This window comes from Phallusia mammillata, chromosome 3 (genome assembly GCF_965637545.1).
Source record: "Phallusia mammillata chromosome 3, kaPhaMamm4.hap1.1, whole genome shotgun sequence".
NCBI classification, from domain to species: Eukaryota; Metazoa; Chordata; class Ascidiacea; order Phlebobranchia; family Ascidiidae; genus Phallusia; species Phallusia mammillata.
The window spans coordinates 27,345,730-27,368,297 of NC_137254.1; the positions used below are offsets into that span (position 1 = coordinate 27,345,730).

The window sequence follows — 22,568 nt, forward strand, 5'->3', positions numbered from 1 at the left end:
TCGTGAATCCTTACTGTGTACTACTTCATCGTTAACTATGCGACAAAAAGTACGAAAAACAACAGGTTAACTTAACTTTAATCGGTTTGAAGTCAATCTCGGTTCTTCGAGTACACGATTCATGACTTGTTGTCTTCCTATAAAAACAAAAGCAGGAGAGAAACCAAGAAGCGCAACACATAGATATCAATTTAGTTTACTTCTATCTTTTGTTACCGATTCTAACATTCCAGTGGTCAGAACACACGTGACATTCCAAAATTGAAGTGCAACTTGCCAAATCAGCATGCATACTGAAAACCATAAAAAATAACTTAGTTGGTTAACTTAACTTCAATCGGTTTGGCTTCAATTTCCATCTCGACTCCACGCGACTGTTGTTGCCTATGAAATCAAAAAAAAACAGCAGTACCAAGAAACACAACATAGTATTGAATTTTATTAACACTATACATTTTTTAAGTCACATGCAAAAATAGTATGTGCACTCTACAGTACCTTTACAGTTTTTGGCTAACTTGAAGCGTTTTATTATGTAAATCTGATGAAAGTTTTTACGTACTTGTTTGTTTGTTTGTTTGTTGTCTTCAGCTGTACACTAAGCGCTCTGACCGCAACTGGACGCACAAAAGTAAAAACAAAACCTAAAAAAAACAATACATTAGCAGTCCATCGTTTAAGAAGCTACCTGTGTGCACTCACGTTTGCTTTCACATCGATACAAATTAATTTACTCTGTAACAACAGAATTACCTGCATAGATGCCATTTGAACATGCGGTCGGTTGCACGGTCGATCTGCGCATTTCTGCGGGAACTAAAGAAAATACAAACAAACATTACATATGTAGGGATACTAAAAAGGATTATGACTACTGACGCTGCATTGCACTAACCTGCTAAGGATTCAACTGTTGGTCAATGAGTCCTGTGGTCCAGCACAGGGTAGCCAGTACTGAAGAAAAATATTAGTGATTATTATTCCAGGCTTTCGACAAAGGATTGTTACTATACGGTTGAATACTTACCACATCTTCGCATATGAACCAGATTCCTCCGCTTTATAGCAGGTTTCCATACTTTGTAGAAACTTCGATGAACAATCGACTGCAACCTGCAAGAAGACATACAGCGGCATAAGATGCTCAAACCTAACTAAGACTACACAAAATTTGATTTATTATTCTAATCTTCACAGGTTTTATTACACTTCCGTGTAGTCAAACACAAGTAACGTGCAAAACATGAAGTGCAACATGCTAAACCACCATGCAATGCTTAAATCCTCACTACAACTTATAGAATTGTGCGGCAGGCTATTTACGTCAACTAAAATCACTTGAACTTAACTTTATTCAGTTTTAAGACAGTCTTGGTGAACCGAGTTTTCCATACCTGTCTCGTTGCCATCCTATAAATAGAAAAGCAAAAGCTGCTATACTATCTTCACATTTTATTGGCTAAATCGAGACGTTTCAATAAGTCAATTTAAATCAAACTTGTACGTGCCTGTTTTCCCGTTGCCTTGATGCACAAAGTATAAACTCTAAAAAAAACAATCCATTAGCAGTACCATGCATTTAGGGAACCTAAGCAAACTTATAAAACTAGCGTAAGTTTGCTTTTTTACGCTTACTTATAGTCACAACACACGTGACATGCAAAACACGAAGTGAAGCAAATCACCGTGCAAAGTCAAATCACCGTGCAAAGCTTAAATCCTTACTACAACCTATTTCAGCCATGTTAAACTTAAAAATCAATTGTACTTAACTTGTTTCGGTCGAAGACAATCTTTGTTCTCCGGGATCTCGATACAGGTCTTGTTGCTTGCCTTCCTATAAAAAGAGAAGCAGTACCAAAAAAAACAGTACACAATACTAAATCTACCTTAAATCTTTTGTTTACAGCAATGCTGATAATCTAGTAGTTGCAACACACGTGACATGCCCAACATGAAGTGCAACATGAGAAATCAGCATGCAAAACTAGATTCTTCACTATATTGTAAGATACACTAAAAAATTATATGAACCCGCCTGTTTTGCAAATGTTTCCATGCTGGTACTTTCTTTAATCATGTGAAGTGACTTTCTTCAATTATAGTTAGTGGAGATGATTGGAAACCTAAAACAAAATGATCAAGACAGCATTACCGTGTATTTGATAAGACATTATCCAAAGATATTAACTCACAAAAAATACCCCGCAAAATGTTATTTCGGTGTCAGTGGCAGTGCAGCAGTAAACCAGTGTGCACCCAAATTTACTTCTAAACAGGCACCGAACTATTTAATTTTAAACTGTATAGTTAAGTTTTTGTATTTAAAAACTGTGAGTTAACTTACATTGCTTCCTTCATTGTATTTTTTATCCTGTTTGAAAAGTGCGGTATGTGACCAAAATCTAAAAAAGCATAGTTGAATAGGAAAAAACGAAATTTGGCCCAAAACAATACATTTGACATGCAGGACTAGTAAATCGCCGCATATTTTAACCTTAGAACTATATTAAACTTCATTTTTTTCCAACCAACGTCCCGACTATGTTTTAACAAGCGGCAGGACCTTCTGGGACGATGTCTAGGTATATTTTTACGTTTGTTTTAAATTAGATTTGCTGGAGTAATATTAGTGTGGTCGCTGGTTTGTAAACCAAAATTGCAACAGTTAAAACTCTTTCTAAAATTAGTTACCTTCAATTCGAATGCCTTGTTGTTTCGAATCAGTTCGTTTTGCACAACACAGAAAATAACCATCACATGTTCATTTATCCTTCAATTCTAAACGCCTTGTGCGTTCCTTCTCGACATGGAAAATGACCGTGCCGTTCCACGTCGTTTACACTGTATGAAAGAAAACACAGCAGAGACAGAAACTTATAGAAAATTAAAGCTACATTATTATATGCTAAAATATGTCAACATGCGAAGACAGGATAATTGCACGTTAAACTGTCTTCCCAATATCGACCAACAAATAAATGTGATGATTTAATCAGGCATAGCATACTTTGCGACTACATCTCATTACAACGTTATCCCTGTGATTTGCATCGCTATAACTTTTAGATATGTTTGACCAATTACGCTTTTAAGGCCAAAAATTTGCAGCATATCGAGTGTCCACATTACGGAAAGTTTAATTGATGCTATTTTGTTCAAAATTTCGGCAAGCAGCGCACTTCTACCAATGCCAACAAACGAAGTGTTGCCGAAAACCCATTACATGCATAAATGAAGTGCAACATGTTCAAGCACCGGGCTAGCTATTCATTTCAACATGGTAGAAGTGTTAGATTTAGTTCCCGGTTAGGTCGCACTATAAGGACGAGCCGACGGCGTTGTACAGCTTTTCAAACTTATCAAAGTTATGGGTTTACTTTATATTTAGTATGTCCGGTATGTTTATTAAATTTACATTTTGATAACTTTTTTCAGGGGATTTTTATAAACATGTTTACTTACATTGCTGCTTTCCATATCTGTGTCAAAACGTAGGTGCGGTCTGTATCCAAAATCTGAAACAAAATTAACACGAATCAATGCATAATTATTTTCTTGAAATAAAGATTCTTTGGTGGGAAATCGAATACGCCTACGGAATGATAAACAAATTATCCAAAACAAAAGACCTAGCAGCAGTATCGTGCATTATATAAGTTTTCGAAACTTAAATCTACATTAAAAATTGCACATCGGTTACAATGCAGAAGTAAACCTGTGTGCACGAGAGTTTGTTGCTACACATACACCAACAAGTAAGTTTACAACAATAGCATTACCTGCACACTCCCCGTTTCACACAACATCCTCCGGCACGGGTCACCAGGAAAGAATGAGCAAGCACACGCAAGCAAGGATTGTGACATCTCCCTTTTTTCTTTTTCCCCCTTTGACCAATCAGAGCTCTTGCTCTGAACACGTCACAGGGGCGATCTTAAAATCAACCAACAGCAAACGTTATTACACCAATTAGTGAGTTGTGTTTGGGAGTAGGTTAATTGAATGCTAGAGGCCAAGCGTTAGAACGCCAATGGTCAAAGAGGTATCACGTGACACAGCTTTTGTAACGTTGCAAATGACCACAGCCTAAACGTACGACAAATATGCATACCCAGGGCCCTGGAGAGGAGAAACATGCGCTGGTGCAAGACATTTTCTGGGTCCCTACTCGATCACCAGTCAGAACTGGATTTGTCACATCAAAATGGAGACAAGATAAAGTACAGTACGCAGTCAAAATCAGAATAAAAACTTCGATCGCACGTATAGGTACGCTCCTTCACCAGTACGTACTGGTATGGAAAATAAGTGTTGAACAAAAAGTCATTTTGGGATCGTGTCCATTTGCAAAAGATATTAAAATTGTCCGAAACTTTGGTTTAAAGCTGTTTATCACAAAATCTTATTGCAGTGCCATAATTGCACTAATCCATGAGTCAAAACGTTGATGACGTCACTGCGTATATACTTACGTGATGGCAACATTTAGAGAGGGTTACACGCACTCTTTGTCTGTGGTTACAAACCCTTAACAATGTAACAAAACTGGCGTTAAAACTAGCTAAAAAAACATAATCCTTGATTGGACAACTATATCAAAATTTTTTAGCTTCATAGAAACGGTAAAAGTGTAATTGTCAATTTTAATTAAGATAATAATAGGCCCCTTTTAGACTGTTGTGGGCCCTTGTGCGGCACCGGCTGCTACCCACCCCTTCTTTCGTGGAGCCTACACATACCAGCTGTGGTTTTAACTGAAGTTCGGCTCTGGTTAGATTTGTACAATACATTGAAATGTAGTTGTTGATAATAATGTATGTGCTAAGCACCAAATGAACATTAGTGTGGTAAAAAATCTAACCATGCCCCCATAAAAATATGCAACAAATGTAAGTTAATATGGTACTAAAAATGTGAGTGTTTTATCAAAATAACAACTTTAGTAATAGATCAAAACCATCAACAGCATGGCTTAACCTGACGATCACTGTTTGCCTTTTTAACTAGAGTAAAGTAAAACCAATGGATGGTAAAATCCTTGGTGAAACAGAATCAGTCGGTTCAATAAAGGAATATATTGCCTATTTCGCCTGTGTGGCATCATCAGCTCCTGTAATCGAAATGCAAATCGAGTGTTTTATATTTTCTTCCGTTCGGTGCTCGAACTATCGATAGATAGACTATAAATTCTGGCCACGGTGGCAGCATTATTGCTGTTCAAAGCTTCGTTTATCATATATTACAAGATCGCCGCTATTTCGAAGGACGCAACCATGCAAAAATTATTACTATGCAGACTATTAAAAGTGCTGACGGTTTGGGCTATTTGAGTTGACGGTTTAAAAAATAAATAAAAAAAACTCTGTTGGGACTTATACTCTCACATGCGATATCATAAAATTTATTGACAAACAACAACAATATACGAAAAACAAAATGATAGTCGAGATAATGATCAACTAGCAAGCGGTTGCCTTTAAAGCAGTGGTTCTCAAACTTTTTTATTGTCGGGGCCAAATGGTATTTTTTAAGTGTGTAGGGAGCCGCAAAACAAACGAAACCTTGAGAAAATCACTAAAGAAGATGACTTTGAAAGCTAAAATAGCAATGTTTGGTGGTTTTCTGAGGTCTGGTGCGAGCCGCAAAATAAGTAGTTGGGAGCCGCATGCGGCCCCGAAAACCGAGTTTAGAGAACTACTGCTTTAAAGTAACATTAATGGGGAACGTCATTTTCAGTTTGCACGACGTGTTCCAGCAAATGAACCAATGCTCGTTAGTTTGAACATAACAGAAAGGTTGGCACAGTGCATCGACCTGCAAAGCAAGAACAAAAAATTAGTCCGAATAGCATCTTAAACAAGTTCACTTACATTGCTCTCTTCAGTATTTGTGTCAAAATGTAGGTGCGGTTAAACACAAATTATTAACGCATTTTACCCGCCACTAAAGGTATCCAGCAGTCGCAAATTTCGACCTTAGATAGTAAGTTATCATAGGAAGCTGAGTCTGCTCGGTGTTACGTTCATCTAAGTCAGTGTTTCTCAACCTTTTTTCCTGTACACCTTTTGTTAGATTAGCATAATTTATAATCGCCGCCTCAAAACTGACAAAAATCAAAACGATTTTATTTTACGCTCAATATCAATGCGATAATTGGGAGCCCAATCTTTAAGCTATATTTTAACACTCAAATCGTTGCTAACTGCTTTTAATTTCGAACCAGTGATGTGCAAAAACTACAATTGTTCTGTTTGGTCGAGCACCGAGAATCTCACGTCAATGCTCGGTGCTCTATCGAGTACGCTCGGTGGATTGTGGCGGTTACACACCGTTCCCACTCACGCGGTGTTTTTTTTACTTAATTTTAGGCCCCGTTAGCCCCCAGGGCCGTATTTAAGCTGTAAAGGTTTCCTACTGTATAACATGTCAGGCAAGGCGAAACACTTCTGAATGTGCGTGTTCACACTATTTAAAGTTTTAAAAAAACGGTCAATTTTATCCTTGGGAGCCCTACTTTCGTACGTCAGCAGTGAACAAATCACACGTTAAAATGTGACGTTTTCCCCGACAACTAGCAGATTGCGATTTGCACTAAATGCATTGTGACATCATTATCAAAAACACGTTGCAAAACAACGTACACAAGTGTAAACACTTAGTCAAATTTACTTACTGGTCGCAGGAAGAGATATGCCAAAAACAACTTTGACGTTTTGTTTCTGCTCTATCTATTCCCAGCGACCTCCCCCCCCCCCAATTATTCTCTAGCGCCCCCTCAGCGAAAACATGCGTCTGCGTTAAAAACTACTGATCTTAGCTAAGTTTTTGCTTACTCAAAAATGATTGAACCATACTTTTAAACATTTTAATTATCTTTACAATCAATTGTCTTACTACGTTGTTCATAAACCACGTGTTGTCCAAAGTGATATTTTCTGGAGATATATATACGACAATATACTACGATTTTTTAACGCTTTGTCTAAAATAGGTTTGGTGCGGTTCAAGTTTTTAACTACAAATTGCAGAAACTGGCCTTATAATTTAATTACCTTTCATTCAAAGACCTAGTTTCTTTAATTCCAGTTCCAGTTTGAAATGGGACACCGCTGTCGTGCTTCAAGTGTTCTGTAAAAAAATGAGCAGAGCCAAACTCAGGACAATAGATGGTTTGTTCACACCAAAATTCAGGTCTCTAATAAAGTGAGAAAACAGAATAAGTACACTTTATGCTGTCTTCTCATACACAATCAGAATTTAAATTTTATTGTAAGCAATATGACACGAGAAAGAAATACTCAACTTTGCTTTAAACTTCAAACTGGTTTCCCATCATGAAATTATTTCGTTCATGTAATATTTCTTTACTTGGCAATTAAACTGGACACAGAAAACATCAATAAATTATCTGAAACAAAAACAAATCTAGCAGCAGTATTGTGTATTTGATAACTTGAATGCATTTTAAAAATTACACCTTGGTTAAAATGCAGCAAGTAAGCCAATGTGCACCAGAGTTTGCTTCTGCACAACTACCAATAAGTTAACTAGAAGTCTTAGAACAATAGCATTACCTGCTTAACATTCTAGCTGTTTAACACAATATCCTTCGACAAGACTCACCAGGAAAAAATGAGCCAACACAAGCGAGGTATGTGGAATCCCCTTTTGTCATCGACCAATCACAGCTCGCGTATTTAAAACGCCACACAGACAATCATGAACCAAACAACGGCAAGCATAATTTTATAAACAACACATATTAGTGGGTTATGTTAGAAGTAGCTCAATTGCATCAGTGCTAATGACCCGCAATGGGTTGAAATTGCATTCAGAAAATCACTATTGAACAAGAATTAAAACTGCGAATTTTGGGTGGGTTACTGCAGGAATATTTCACACCGAACCCCAATGCGCTAATATTACATCCGGAAAAATTACATTTAAACTGGAATTGAAAATGCGAATGTAGGGATATATTTTGCATTTGGGGGCTTGCGAAATTTAAATATCGATGCTAAATTCATTTTTAGGTGGGATACTGCAGGAATATCTCAATTTAGCATCAGTGCTAGACCCCCATGGCCTCCTACCGACCCTCAACGCGTTGAAACTGCATTCGGATAAATGACATTTAAACTGGAATTGTAAATGCGAATGTAGGGATATATTTTGCATTTGGGGGCTTGCGAAATTTAAATATCGATGCTAAATTCATTTTTAGGTGAGATATTGCAGGAATATCTCGATTTAGCATCAGTGCTAGACCCCCATGGCCTCCTACCGACCCTCAACGCGTTGAAACTGCATTCGGATAAATGACATTTAAACTGGAATTGTAAATGCGAATGAAGGGGTATATTTTGCATTTTGGGGCTTGCGAAATTCAAATATCGAAGCTAAGTTTGATTTAGGGTGGGTTAGTGTCGGAATAATTAAATTTAGCATCAGTACTAGACGCTTGGCCTCCTACCACCCCCAAATGCATTGAAATTGCATTCGGAAAAATGACATTTTAGCTTGAATTGAAATGCGACTGTGGGGCTATAGTCTACCAGAAGTTTGTGGTCTAGCAAAATTTAAATATCGTGGCTAAATTTAATTTTGCGTGGGTTAAAACTCCCAATGGGTTGAAATTGCATTCAGACATATGAAATTTGAACTCGAAATAAAATTGCGACAGGGCCATAGTTTTGCACGCTTTGTTGACATTCGAAATTCGAATATCGAAGCTTAATTCAATTTTGGGTGGATTAATGACGGAATATGTCAATTTAGCATCAGTGCTAGACGCCCATGGCCTCCCACAGACTCCCCATGCGTTAAAATTGCCTTGGAAAAATGACATTTAAACTGGAATTGAAAATAAGACTGTAGGGCTATATTTTGCACGCATTTTAGGGCTTGCGAAATTCAAATATCGACGCTAAATTCAATTTCGGGTGGGTTACTGTCGGAATATTTCTATTTAGCATCAGTGCTAAACGCCAATAAGTACCGTTCAACTGAAATTAAAATTGCGACTGTTGGGCTATAGTCTTGCAGGTCATTTCGGGCTTGCCAAATTCAAATATCGAAGTTAAATTTAATTTCGGGTGGATTACTTCAGAAATATTTCAATTTAGCATCAGTGCTAAACACACATGGCTTCCTAATGACCTCCATTGGGTTGAAATTACATTTAGAAATATGACATTTAATCTGGTAATCAAACCGCAACTGAAAGGCTATATTTTGCACGCATTTTAGGGCTTGCGAAATTCAATTATATTAGCCATATTAAACTTTAAGTGGGTTAGTGCGGAGCTAAATTCAACTTTGAGTGGTTCGGAATCTTCAAATATTAATCGGTTTCTAGACCCTCCTCCTACCGACCCCCAATGCGTTGAAATTGCCTTCGGAAAAATGACATTTAAACTGGAATTAAAATGGGACTGTATGGCTATATAGTCTACCAGACGTTTATGGTCTAGCGAAATTTAAATATCGAAGCTAAATTCAATTATATGTGGGTTACTGCCGGAATATTAATTGGTTTCTAGACGCCCGTGGCCTCCTACCCATCCTCTATGGGTTGAAATTGTTTTGGATAAATGACCTTTCAACTGGGAATGGAAAATGCGACTTTAAATGACGTGCACGGCAAGTTAATTTAACTTTTACCTGAAGGAAATGTGTCATTCAATTCGGTACAACTTTTTTTCCGTTCGTCAGCTATCATCTGTCTGATTTGCATGTCTGGTGAAACAAGCACGTTTCAGGTAAGGACAAAACGTTACAACACACAATTTTAACTTACATGTGATAGAGTGATGGCATCTGAACGTTACAATATAATATAAAATGATGCGATCAATCAAAAGGTGACTAATATTAATTACATAGTTTGTAATTATCGCAAACCTTGGGGTCAAGAGCCGTTTTACAAAAACTAATATTGTCAAAAAACTTTGTGCCTCAAAAACGAGGCAGATTTAACGGTTTTGCAATTGACAGACACATTAATGAATTTTGAGGTTAAGCCGTTTGTAACGTGTTAGTAACAAACCAAACGTTTGTAACGTGTTGGTAACAAACCAAGCGGCACCGCTCATATTAAGTTACAAAAACTACCTCATAACGCTTTAAAAATCGACATTGTCCACAGTTTTACCAAAACTCTTGCTTTTAAAATAAACAAAAAAATCCGAAAAGGCGGGGCACCGGCGAAAGCATGCAGCGGCAGCGCTGAAAATGATAATAAATAATAAACATGCAATTGACAGCACTGCCAAATCAAAAAAAAGCAAGCAAGAGTTTTGGTAAAAATGTGGATCTGGATTTTAATTTTGAAACGTGATGTAAAGGTTTTGGAACTCAAGATGATATCAGGTTGACCACAAACGTTGTTGGGTTAATTTGGAACTTATTTGAAATTACAAAGTTAGATGTAGCTGGTAGTTTTGAAATGAAATTGTGGTTTTGTTAGTCAATTAAAAAAGTAGAAAAATATATATTAGTGTTATTATGCAAAGCACAAAAATAAAGCCAAACTTGTTTTTCCCTTGGCATGGTGGTAGAAGGATAACATTATTTTGATTGCAGAGTATTGTTTGTAATAGGAGTGGCCTGGTGGGAGGTTTTGTTCAAGTCAGTCCAGACAAGCACACTCGATCGCTGAATTGGACTTAAGTGTTCCTAATCTGCGATATATATACATTTATGTTAATTTTTAAATGACACCACAAATGTTGAGCAAAACTGGTTACAGTGATGTAAAAAACCTTGACATGTGAGCTTATTTATGACGGAGTGTACTCTACACCGAATTAAGCCTTTTTTAATATCATTTAACATTTTTGGTAATAGAAAAACAACACTAACCAGAATTTTTGTTGCAGTAGTGCAGTAAGCTGGCATGACCGATAGAGAGATTTCATCCCATGAAATAAGGTCTGCATCAATCAGCTGATGATTGCTTAGCAATATCATTACCACTTCAATGACTCATTAGACGTGTTCTCCTTTAAACGTCACACATGAAACAAATAAGTTTACTTTATGAAAAAGTAGAATAGAGTTTTTTCAGCCTCCAGTAAGAAAATTTTGTTGTGTACATCAGAACGAATGTAAATCGGGAACCTATATCGGAACGCGTTTTAGTGGTAAAGTTATTTCCTTAGTAACGCAGTAACAGACCAAGGTCATCAACTTCGACATGTAAATGCGTGATTTATAACAAAAACTATCAGACGATGATAATTTCGCACTAGAACTTCACATCACAATACATGTATGACTGCCTGGTTAACAAATTACAAATAGCAAAAATGATGATAAATTTGAAATTGTTTTAATATTTTTATGAATACACAAGGTTTGCATAAAAATATGGGCCAAAAAACAAGAAGTCATGTGGTGCCATTTAGTGTTAAAAAAGTTTTTTTTTGTATCGTGTATTATTAATTATTTTGTAGAAGCAAACTTACTTTGTAACGCAAATAGCCCGAATATAAAGATGTTAGACAGAAGTGAAAAAATTTCTTATACGAGTTATCTTGGCAATGTCAGGAATTTAAAGTGTGAAACCACGACACAACAAAACTGATCATCACTTGTGCAGTGTTTACAATTAGTATTAAATGATCTCTATGTAAACAGTATATCACGTGACCGTATGTGATCACGCCGTTTTCGTTAAGCATATAAATAAACACCTTGTGTTATGTCTCTGACAAAGCAGTAGGTAGCGGAACATTGTAACTTACACTTTGAAATACCTGTTTAAGGGTGATGTTGCACTATTTAAACGGTGTTGTTCCCGTAAGAGCGAAGTCACGTCATATTAAGGTGCAAGTGTAGCCTGACGAAGCACGACGAAAATATTACAACAATCAGACTTGTACTGTTGAATTTCGGTGTTGCACATTCTCTTTTCTTCAATGATTTTCAGGGACTGGTTCCAGCTGCTGTCTGTGCAACAACGTCGAGAATCATCTTTAAAAAACACACACAAAAAATGGAATATGGTGTACAGTGAGGGGTCTCAAATGCGGTCCTCCAAGAGTTTTTGTGCGGCCCGCGAAGTAACTTTTAAAAGTTATGTGTTTTACTCAAGCGGAATACCATATCAGATCAGAAAGTTTACAGGATAGAATCACTCTCTATCGGTGGTATATGCAACGTTTTAAGGAAAAAGTCGAAATAGCTCCACATTAGAAAACGATTTGCGATTTTTGCGTCATATTATTTACATTGTTGCGGCATTGTAGGTCAATGTTTTCATACAAAGCAATAAAGCAGTGGTTCTCAACCGTCGGTCCGCCAAATATGTTACAATTTTGTGCCTCAATTTCAAAATGCAAGATATTGAAGGCTTGTCCAGTGAATAAAGAAATAAAACATTAAACTGATTCAGAATTTCTCACGTTCCGTAATTTGCAGCATTGTGACGTAAGGCAAAGTTTATGAACTCTGCAGAGTCTACTTTGGACTATATCGTACGTCACAATGCTGTAAGTGTAGTGCCAAAAAGTGCAACTCATTTAAGACCAGTTGCATGTGAAAGCTAAAGACTTTTGAACGAAATTTAGCAAAATTTGACAGTAAAATGTTCTTTCAAAAAACCCAACAGTGAATGCAAGTTAGTTGTACTGGTGAAGACAGAGGAAGAAACTAACCCTAGTGGTTCAAATTTACAATATGGCTTAAAACGATCATGCAAATCTTGATATGGGTGGCGCAGAAACTAACAAAAAGCGAAAAGGAGACTTCATAAGGCAGAACGATAATAAGTAATTGGAGCACAGTTGGTCCACCTGTCCGCAAAATTTGTTTGGAAAGTTTACCGGTCTGCAATCTTAATAGGTTGAGAACCACTGCAATAAAGCATAGTTGGTTCTTTCACTTTGCTACACTGTATATCTGTTTGTTATTGTTTTGTTTTTTTAATGTAGGTAATGGCATAAATAAACATTTCAGTTTTTAGTCATACAATTCGTTTGTTTCTATGTTACACTGTAACAAATGTTTCAATAGTGCGGCCCTCGACTTACTTAAAAGCTTGTTTTTGGCCCTTCAAGCAATTTGAGTTTGAGACCCCTGATGTACACCAACCAACAATTAAGCTGAACGACTATTAGACCAGTGGTTCCCAACCGGGGCGCCGCGGCACACTGGGGTGCCAATTGCCATGCTCAGGGGTGCCGCGAGATATTGATGTTGCAATACTGCGGCCCGTTCTTTATTTTAACTTTACCGGCGGAATTTATTTATTTCTAACCGGGTTTCAGTGTGTATTAAGTTTTGCGTCTCTCAGTATTTCCCGGTTCCTTTTTGGAGAGTCGCTTAGTGAGGAAGTCGCAGGCGGTAAGTAGATACTCCTCGCTAAGCCTTTGGATTCTCGCCCAGGAAAAAACAAACAAAGATTTCGACTCGCTGCGTTTCTTTCCATAAAAAAGTTTGAACAGCATAACGATGGAAAATTTAAGCTGATGCACAAGCAGATGCTTCTCGACGCGTTCTGGATAAAAATTGAAAATGAATACCCTTGCGTTGGAAAGAAAGCCATGTTTTGTTGCAGTGTTTCACGTCATACCTATGTGAGAGTGGATTATCCGTATTAACGAACATAAATATTACAAAACGAGATTGACTCCTCGAGGAAGAAATGCGGGTGGCTTATCGCATGTGCCCCCATATATTAAGGGATTTTGTGCAAGAAACCAAGCCCAACAATATTCACACTGACTTTTGAATAAATGCATTCATACAACTGTTTCTGTGTTGTTTCATACAGTTATTTGAAATACAGAAACCTCATAACATTGATCCAGTTTTGCCAGGGTGCCGCAAACTATTATCTCTTTGATAGGGTGCCGCAAAGTCAAAAAGGTTGGGAACCACTGCATTAGACGGTCTCGCAGAAACGTCGCAGCTGCTTCAGCGACGCTTTAACAAGTTTACAAGACAGAAAAAGTTCTATTTTAAACCACGGTGGCTTAAGTTGTCGAGTAAAATGTACATTACCAAAAACGTTAAATATAAATTGTAAATTTTTGATATTTTTTTACACGGGCAGTTCAATTAATGTGAGTACGTAAAATAACAGCAAATGTAATATTAAGGATTACAAACAGTTAATCAATAGATATTACGAGATTTTAAAGCAATAAAACAGGCTACCTCAGTCATCCATAGTTGCATGTGACATATAGAAACAAATGTTAGTCTGTGACGTCATGATGCGTTTCTATGGACCCTGCTAAAGAAAATTAGTTAATTTGCTGCAAGATTCCGGAAATACGATTTGCTATCAGGCAAACCTGTGTGATGACGTTTCTCCGCATTGACGTCATGGCCTTGGGGACAAAGCATGGTCATGAACGTGAACCTAAATAAATATTATGTGATTACAACAAAAACCTTTTTAACAGCATGTACAAATCTACAATAAATTCGATGATGGTATGAAGACTTTGCTCCTACCGTTTTAAAAACCTCCCACCCAAAGCACGCCATCATAGAGTACGCAATTTTCAAAATCAGTCACGTAAGATTTAGTGGTTGAACAGTTGCCGGAACATACTGAAAATTCTACATGCAGAAAAAGCATTGATTTGAACCCGAAAGAATAAGCCCGAAGCCCGGCCCGAACCCGAAACGTTTTTGAGAAGCCCGTTTAGGCCCGAAATTTTGATTGACAGGCCTATCCAAAAAAGCCTTGCAACAAAGGATGAGAAAGAAAAAAGAGAAAGACAACAAACACAATGAACAATAGTAGACAATGGGGTAAACAATACGTTTTAGAGTGGGGTGGGCATTAGGTCAAAGCCAGAGACTTGTTACTTAGCTGAGTGATTTTATTTAAAAAACATGGCGGACACGGAACGTAAAGTCAGGCCCGTTTTCTCACAAATACCCAAGCCCGAACCCGGCCCGAAAAGCCCGGTCCGACTTGCAACTCTGTGCCAATGACAAAAAACAAACCCGTATTTCAGCTAAATGTCCAGGACAACGAGACTTGTATGTTGAATCTCGGTGTTCCATATTTTCTTCCTTTCGATGCTTTCCAGAATCCAGGTTTAAATACTCTCAATTGTAAAATGTGGATATTTACAATCTGAGAAACAAACACAAAAATTCAATGTGAGATTACAAATTGACACTCACCAGCAATTGGGTTACAATAAGCTGATACGTGAGAGTTCGCCCGATATTGAGCCTTGCACTTGTGGTCATCGTACAGATGGTTTCGTAGCAACGTCGCAGCTGATTCAGCGACGACAAATTTTCTAGAAACGATGCATAAAAAGTTTTATTTCATAATAGTTTACAATGGGCTTCTTCCGCCACAAACACGTTATTAAAGAACTGTGACGTAACAAGGCAATAATGTTAGACTCCAAAAGAAACTGTAGTTCACATAGCTTATAAGCAGGGTTGCCATCGACTTAAAACCAAAAATAAGGACAACGAAAAATTAAGATTTTATGCGAAACGAATCAAACGTTTTTGAACAAATCTTTGCATTTATACGAGTCATAGCATATCATTTGCGATATTTTGGCCAGAAACAATCTGTTCCAGCAAATCGTTGTTCGTAGAAAATACTAAGTGCATCTCACAACAGGCCAGGTCTCGGTTTCCTTTTACTTGTAGCAGGGATTTGACTATAGTAATTGTTGAAAATAGGACAAAATAAGGACTCAAATCAAAAATAAGGACAAATCTTAGAAATAAGGACGGTATGGCAACCCTGCTTATAAGGCTTATATAATATAAGCCAGTGGTTCTCAACCTTGTAAGTTTGTGGACCGGTAAACTTTCAAAAATAATTTTGCGGACCGGTGGACTTTCAAAATCAACCCAAAATGTAATCACGACAAAAATATGCAGATCAAAAAAGTATGAAAAATTTAATTAAATGAGAAGTTTACTGCTGTCTGTTTGATATCATACGTGTTAAACGCGGTTCTAATAAAGTTTCTGCAAGGCGAAGTAGAGCGTTGACTTCCACACGATTTCTCTGCCTTCAACATCTTGCATTTTGCAATTGAGATATAAAATTGTAATATATTTGGCGGACCGGCCGAAACGTTGACGCGGACCGGCGGTTGAGAACCACTGATATAAGCAATGGCACGGGCCTGTTTATAAGAATCGACAAAAAAAATACCGGCAGAGATACTTTATAACTGCAACTTACGTATGGTGATGTTATGAGCAAATGTCAAACGACAGCTGAATGTGGCGACGAGCATGGAAATATAAGTAGACAAATCGTTCCTGCCGCGGTCTGACAAGAGGACAAAAACAGCGGTCTGGCAAGAGGACAAAAATGTTTCCATGGGTTTGGTCGGTCCATTTGAAAAAGCAAACCGTAACTGTTGATTAAAATGTCGATGTTGCTTGTTTGTTCTCTTCAGGCACGTTTAAAAAAAACAATCTGCATTCAAGCAAAAAATTGTAAAGCTTGGTTCAAGGTTTTACAAACGTAGCAAAGTACAATTAATTTAATACAAACTAAACGGTTAACACAGTGCTCTTCAACCTTTTTAGTGACGCGGAACCCTTCAGGTACTTTGTCAAACTTTCCGGTACCCCCATAAAATAATTTTAATGAATGTAATACAAGTAGGCTACATCAAAGAAACAAGATGCATACACATCCAAAGCACATCACAAAGGTTGACTTAAATTAAACGGTTAACTGAAACGCATTGCCGTGTTATGTGGATCGATCGTTTCTACATTAATCTCGCAACTTAGCTGGAGTATAACAAGGTTGTATTTATTACGTCACAATTGATCAATGGCGTGACAAAGGTTAACAATATTGCGCAGGTGTTCAAACAATGATACTATGAATCATTCGTGTTCGAATTGCTACTCCCCGTGCAACCCTTAAAGTTCACGGAACCCCTGAACGGGTTGTACGGAACCCCGGTTGAAGAGCTCTCGGTTAACACAATGGCGCAAAAATTTCATTTAATTTCGACCCCATCACAGTTTTATATTTCAGCAAAGGCCGCTACTTGTTTAACTAAACAGTCATTTCTCCTCTTATGTTTTAAGTATTTGAACACACGCGGTAAATCATCGTTTATTTTTTATGTGACAATCGCAATAGTTCCACAATTTGGGTTATAGCAAAAAGCGCCATAATGCAATTTTTAACGAATTATTTCGGCTGGCCTGATAAAATGGTCGCTTACACCAAACCTGCTTACTTAATTAGTAACCGGTCCAGCCAATTACTCCCGCACACTGGTTTAGCTTATCGGCGCGGACTTATATTCAAAACAATGTAAAAGAAACGTACGTTACACCGGGCACGTGGCAACCCACCACCACCACCACCACGTTTCACGGCGAGAAAAAAAAGAGAAAAGCCATCTCCCGCCAAGAAAAGCCAAGTCGTCGACTAGCGACGCCCTATTTTAGGCATGCGGAACAGTTGGCGCATTCCGGCGCAATCAGCGCTTTGCAAAATCAGCGCTTTGCAAACCATAAGGGGAAACAGCGAGGGTGCCATAACACAAACGTAGGTAAGGTGCCACAACGAAAAAGAATGAAAACAAAGTGACAGTGACAAAAACCAACAAGCAAACAAAATTTCGCGATGCAATATTGTAAAACTTTCCTTAATAATGAAAACCCCCTGCAAGAAAATACAGCAGCTGAATCAATTTTTTCACTTTGAAATTTTCTGCGTAATGCAATTTGTCGGGACAGAAAAGCATCATAGAGACAAAAAGGGGTATATAATGGTGTTCGATTGCAAAACAGATCATTTGCACATCGAGTGACGCCACGAAGTGCTAATGTTTGCTTACAAAAATCCCTAGTAATACAGATGGGTCAAGAGCAATAGCATAAAACCGAAAATATAAATTTATCGTAAGGAGTTACCTTAGCAATCCATAGGAGAGTGTCCGTCATGATGGATGGTGTCAACGATAAAGGCAAATAGCAGCCTAGTAGTAGGATATCATAGTCTTTGCATCTCATTTTTCAAGGGGAGTATCGTTTATAATCCCGGTTGCCTTGTAGAGGAACGGATAATGTGTTGTTATAACGTCCAGGCATCAAGACTAGTTTGATGAAATATCTCAGTTTATTGTTTTCGCTCTTCCAATCTGCAAAATAAAATAAAAATAATTAGAAAGATACCTGTACCAATGTAGAGTAAATAAAATTAAATAGCCCATGTGCCAACTAAATCATAAACCCCAGACTTTGATTATGCAAGCTGTGTCACAGGTTCTTATCACATTATTAAAATCTATTTTTAAAAGTTGTTTAACACGGAAATCTTGACGACGGTACAACGTGAAAATACAACCTGACATTACTTTGGCAACTTAGCTATACTAAAACGCTGAATATTGCGGGGCGTCGTGAAAATCGTTGAATATCGGGTTAAATTACTGACGGTTAGTGGTATGAAGGTTGGGATAAGGTTTTATAATAGAAAATCATTAAAAAAAATTCCGCCGGATAAATTCCGCGACCGACTAAACATCCTGCGCCTGATCCGTCCTTCCACAAGAATATTGCGGGACGAGATGGCGAGACGTCATGAAAAACGCTGAATATCGGGTTAAATTGCTGACGGTTACATTCCGCAACGAACTAAAACATTCCGCTTCTGAGACGTCCCGCAATCTCCCGCAATAGCATTTTTGACAAATGTCAGGAAATAGCTGAATAAGTTTTAGGCAGTTTAAGCACTAACCGTCAGCAATTTACCTGACATATAGCGGTTCCACGACGACCCGCAATATTCAGCGTTTTAGTGTCTAAAAAACAGTACATGGGTAAATTAGTCGAGGTAAAGTGATCTACATCAAATTTGTAAGTGATTTACAGCTTTCAAATTCTCCCAAAATTATTATAGCAGCCTGCACCACTCTTATCGCAAACTTTTCATGCTTACATTGGCTGATCTGTTTTTAATTTAAATCGTGGTACTGTTATTCTAGCGCAGGCAAGTACACGAAAAAATCGAACACTTAACAATGAACGTCATAATGGCGGTTGTCTACGGATAACGCAATAAGAAATTGTCCGTTATAAGTTTGCAGTGGCATTATAGCTGTAATGAAACGAAAAATTTAAACTATTTTTCAGCACTGCGCTTCAGCTGAAATTACATTACTACTGTTTAAAGCAGGGGCACACAACCCATACTCCTGTAAGCTAGCAAGCAGGGGCACAGAACTAGTGATGTACCGAATCGGCTAAATTTCGATTCGGCCGAAACCGAATATTCGGCGGTTTTGACGAATAAATTCGGCCGAATCAACCGAATCAATTATGACGTCACGCGAAGTCGTACACGACGCGTAAGACATGAAAAAATGTTCATCTACCAGGCAACTAGTGCAGAATAGTCGTGTTTTGTCCTCATTTCAGTTCTGTGGGGTTTGAAATTGCCTCAAGCATGATTGGCAACCTGCCAATGAATTACTAATTTTTTGACTACAATGGGAAAAACGATAATGTGTTGAAAAAGACAAAAATTGACGCGATTTTCGTTATGTTTGGGCTTTTGAAAGATTCCGTGGTACCTTAATGAGCAAAAAAGACATGTTTAATGCTTTAAATTTGTGTTCGTAAAAGATTCGGTTTCGGCCGAATCGCAACAAATTATTCGGCCGAAACCGAATCTTTGCAAAAATGACCGATTCGGCCGAATAGATTCGGCAAACCGAATATTCGGTACATCTCTACACAGAACCCATACTTCTGTAAGCTAGCAAGCAGGGGCACACAACCCATACTCCTGTAAGCTAACAAGCAGGGGCACACAACCCATACTCCTGTAAGCTAGCCGAAACGAAGGTTACATTTCACTATGGCAGCCAGTGTATATCTTTGTTTTAAAATGTGTGGTTACAATTTTAAAACATACAAGATTCCACACATAATACTTCCACCACTCATGAACAAAGCAAAGATTACGTTTCAACTTGATCTGACAGTGTAACAAAGCAATTTGCTATCTTATTTCTACTAACCCTAACACTAACCCTAAAAATTCAGCTGGATTAAAACGACTTCCAGTAAAAAATCCTTTTTACCAAGTGCTTTCCAAATGACAGGTCAGCACCAACAGGGCAACAACACCAAAGCACACAATCAAAATTCCACAGGCAAAAAGCGCCGCTCGCGCAGTAAACACGACCTGCACAAAAAAGGCTGCATAAACTTTGCATCATGCGATAAGCACTACTTAGTATTTATTAATAACTTTTCAATATACTTATGCCTAAACGGGCAGATTGTTGTCTCACTTGTAAGCAAACATTCTATTCTGTTTATGACGTCTTTTTTTAGACCATTGTTTCGCATAGCCTTCCATCGAGTACAACGTAAGTCAAGCAGCTGAGCTTTTGTGTCTAATTGGTCTGTGATATTTTTACGTATATCAAAGAAAATCAAATGTACAGTTTCCGTCAGCCTTGTTATATTGCGTGTATTAAATACACAATTTGCATGTATCGCGTTAGAAATCAACGTTTTAACAACATCAGGCTATAGCACACCTGCACACGCGTAGAAACGAAGTGCTAATGGTCTACGTTCTACGGTATAAAGTTGCACACGTACTGGCATAACAAGCATACAGAAATCTGCATTAACTTCATCAGGTAGACAAGATATTTTTACACCGTGTCAGCTAACGCATCTTAATTAAACAGCACCCTATCAAACCGAAACACCCTGGCTGGTATACACAAGGCACCCATAAATGTATGAAACATTATGAAAACTCTTGACGGATAAAGCAAGGATAAAAATAGTTAGGTGTACAATTAGATGTAGACTGGAACGTATGAAACAGTAAACCGCTATTGACTATACCTAATTGCTGGATGCCCCCCAAAAAACACAACTTAAGAGATAGCAGACTTTTGTAACTTTACCAAAGTACTTAAATTGTCCCAGCTAAATTAACTTGGGTTATCGGTTATCAGAAACCAAATACAGAACATAACGTCAACTTTGTGCAGAGCACTTTTACGCCTTTGTCGCATTAAACCAACTACATCAAACATACAGTTTTAATACAATTGTAACTGTCAACTTACCCGCACTGTTTTTAGAACAGAATGAACTGCGAAACTCCAAACGAAGGCACCCAAGATTTTGACTCTACGGGCAAAAAGCGCCGTTCGCGCTGGTAGCACAGCACTTAGGGATTAATTGCTGTAGCGTTTGATCAACTGGATCCTGCTGCTATAATAATGCAATGGTACCATAACTTGCAATCAAACATTTTCTAATGTTTTGACACAACGCGATAATTTTTTTCAAAATCAATCCAGTCATCCAATACTAGTATGAGTAAGATAACAACAAAAAGTAGGTTTTACCATCATTACGCCCGAAAACATCTGAAGCTGTAAAAGCTTACACCTACTTTGCCTTCTGCACAAACATGATATAAACTGCTAACTTAAGCATTCAAGATTTTTTGTCAAAAACCAATAACAAAGTACTGTCCCAGGTTCTGCACTTTGTCAGACATTGTCAAAAAGTACAAAACAAGGACTTTGTGAAACACCTATGGATACAATCTAAACAACCAGGCAAAAAGCGCCAGTCGCGCAATAAGCACAACCTGAAAGGCTAAAAACTGCGGTCTTCAATCAGTCAACAGTTTTGAGACTAGATGCGACTAAATTTGTGTCAAACCAACAACAACTGTACATATCCTTGTTTATCTATTCAACGGTAACCTAAATGAAATACACATACAAATTATAAATTAAATTGCTACAAAGTAGTGTCATACAAAATAAACCGTCTAAAATCAGTTCTACATGAAAGTAAAGAAACCAACCGATTTACCTAACTGTGTTTATTGCATAATAAATCTTTACATCTTTTACTCAACTTATATGTTCACAAAAACTTTTCCTAAAATAAACGATTGTTACGTTACAAGTATGTCAGTTCGAACTGACAGATGTTTGGCGTCAAGCGACAAAGCGAAAACAATGCTTCGGCAACCAGTTAAATAATTATTATAATTAAACACTTCTTTAAAACCACAACAAACTTTACTGCAGAAGTAAAACTTACCTCAAATTAGTGCAGGTTAACTTCTGATCATCGAAAATGTTCAAGATCAAGGAAAGGGGCCGCCATTTTGCTGCTTTTTTGAGCTTCATCACTTCGAAAAGGAAGTCCAAGGACGATCACGTGACTGGAACTTTCGGCTGACGTTTTAATAGTTTGGACCAATCAGGATTCCGCAAAGATTCAAAATGAAAGGTCAAAAATAAATTAAACCAATCAAGAGCTTTTACGTGGTTGCTTACTGAATCTCTTTGTTTGAGGACGACCGCATCCGCCATTTTGTACAACATTTTGGAAATTCATCTTGTTTGAACCATTGGCCTGAAAAACAGTACTTTGGTCATTTGTACCATATTTTAGGCTATATATAATGTAGTTTGATTAAATTTAAATGATAACCTGGCCAATTTAAATAAATAGATGAATTAATGTGTGTTTTTGTCTTAACTAAATTTCAATGCATTTTGACATTACATCGTGAAATTACGTCACAA

The 22,568-nt window shown here is 37.6% G+C and overlaps 1 protein-coding gene and 2 long non-coding RNA genes across 3 annotated transcripts; all 3 read right to left on the reverse strand.

The window, feature by feature from the left end:
- Positions 1 to 752: 752 nt before the first annotated feature.
- LOC145217673 (uncharacterized) lies at positions 753 to 1,102 on the reverse strand. Its single transcript, XR_013857453.1, has 3 exons — positions 1,028 to 1,102; positions 896 to 954; positions 753 to 816 (listed from the first exon to the last, which is right to left on the reverse strand). It is a non-coding gene; the product is annotated as an uncharacterized LOC145217673 (long non-coding RNA).
- An 885-nt stretch (positions 1,103 to 1,987) lies between these two features.
- On the reverse strand, positions 1,988 to 3,822 carry LOC145218730 (uncharacterized). The gene is made up of 5 exons (XR_013857714.1): positions 3,783 to 3,822; positions 3,466 to 3,518; positions 2,695 to 2,844; positions 2,348 to 2,405; positions 1,988 to 2,126 (listed from the first exon to the last, which is right to left on the reverse strand). It is a non-coding gene; the product is annotated as an uncharacterized LOC145218730 (long non-coding RNA).
- A 1,587-nt stretch (positions 3,823 to 5,409) lies between these two features.
- LOC145219131 (uncharacterized) lies at positions 5,410 to 21,636 on the reverse strand. Its single transcript, XM_080086518.1, has 11 exons — positions 21,081 to 21,636; positions 17,896 to 18,122; positions 16,190 to 16,367; positions 15,169 to 15,275; positions 14,971 to 15,103; positions 14,307 to 14,374; positions 14,167 to 14,245; positions 11,763 to 11,955; positions 10,867 to 11,006; positions 7,056 to 10,685; positions 5,410 to 5,817 (listed from the first exon to the last, which is right to left on the reverse strand). The coding sequence occupies exons 2-5, from the start codon at positions 17,992 to 17,994 to the stop codon at positions 14,978 to 14,980; spliced, it is 510 nt and encodes a 169-aa protein (XP_079942644.1). The 5' UTR covers positions 17,995 to 18,122; positions 21,081 to 21,636; the 3' UTR covers positions 5,410 to 5,817; positions 7,056 to 10,685; positions 10,867 to 11,006; positions 11,763 to 11,955; positions 14,167 to 14,245; positions 14,307 to 14,374; positions 14,971 to 14,977.
- Between the last annotated feature and the right edge of the window lie 932 nt (positions 21,637 to 22,568).

Bases quoted from the DNA above. Each gene is read 5' to 3' on its own strand.
- LOC145219131 (XM_080086518.1), bottom strand. From the start codon at position 17,994: ATGAGATGCAAAGACTATGATATCCTACTACTAGGCTGCTATTTGCCT. The intron at 16,368-17,895 runs GTAACTCCTTAC...TTTAATCAACAG, and splicing joins CTCTCCTATGGATTGCTAAG to TTACGGTTTGCTTTTTCAAA. The intron at 15,276-16,189 runs GTAAGTTGCAGT...CATCGTTTCTAG, and splicing joins TGCTCATAACATCACCATAC to AAAATTTGTCGTCGCTGAAT.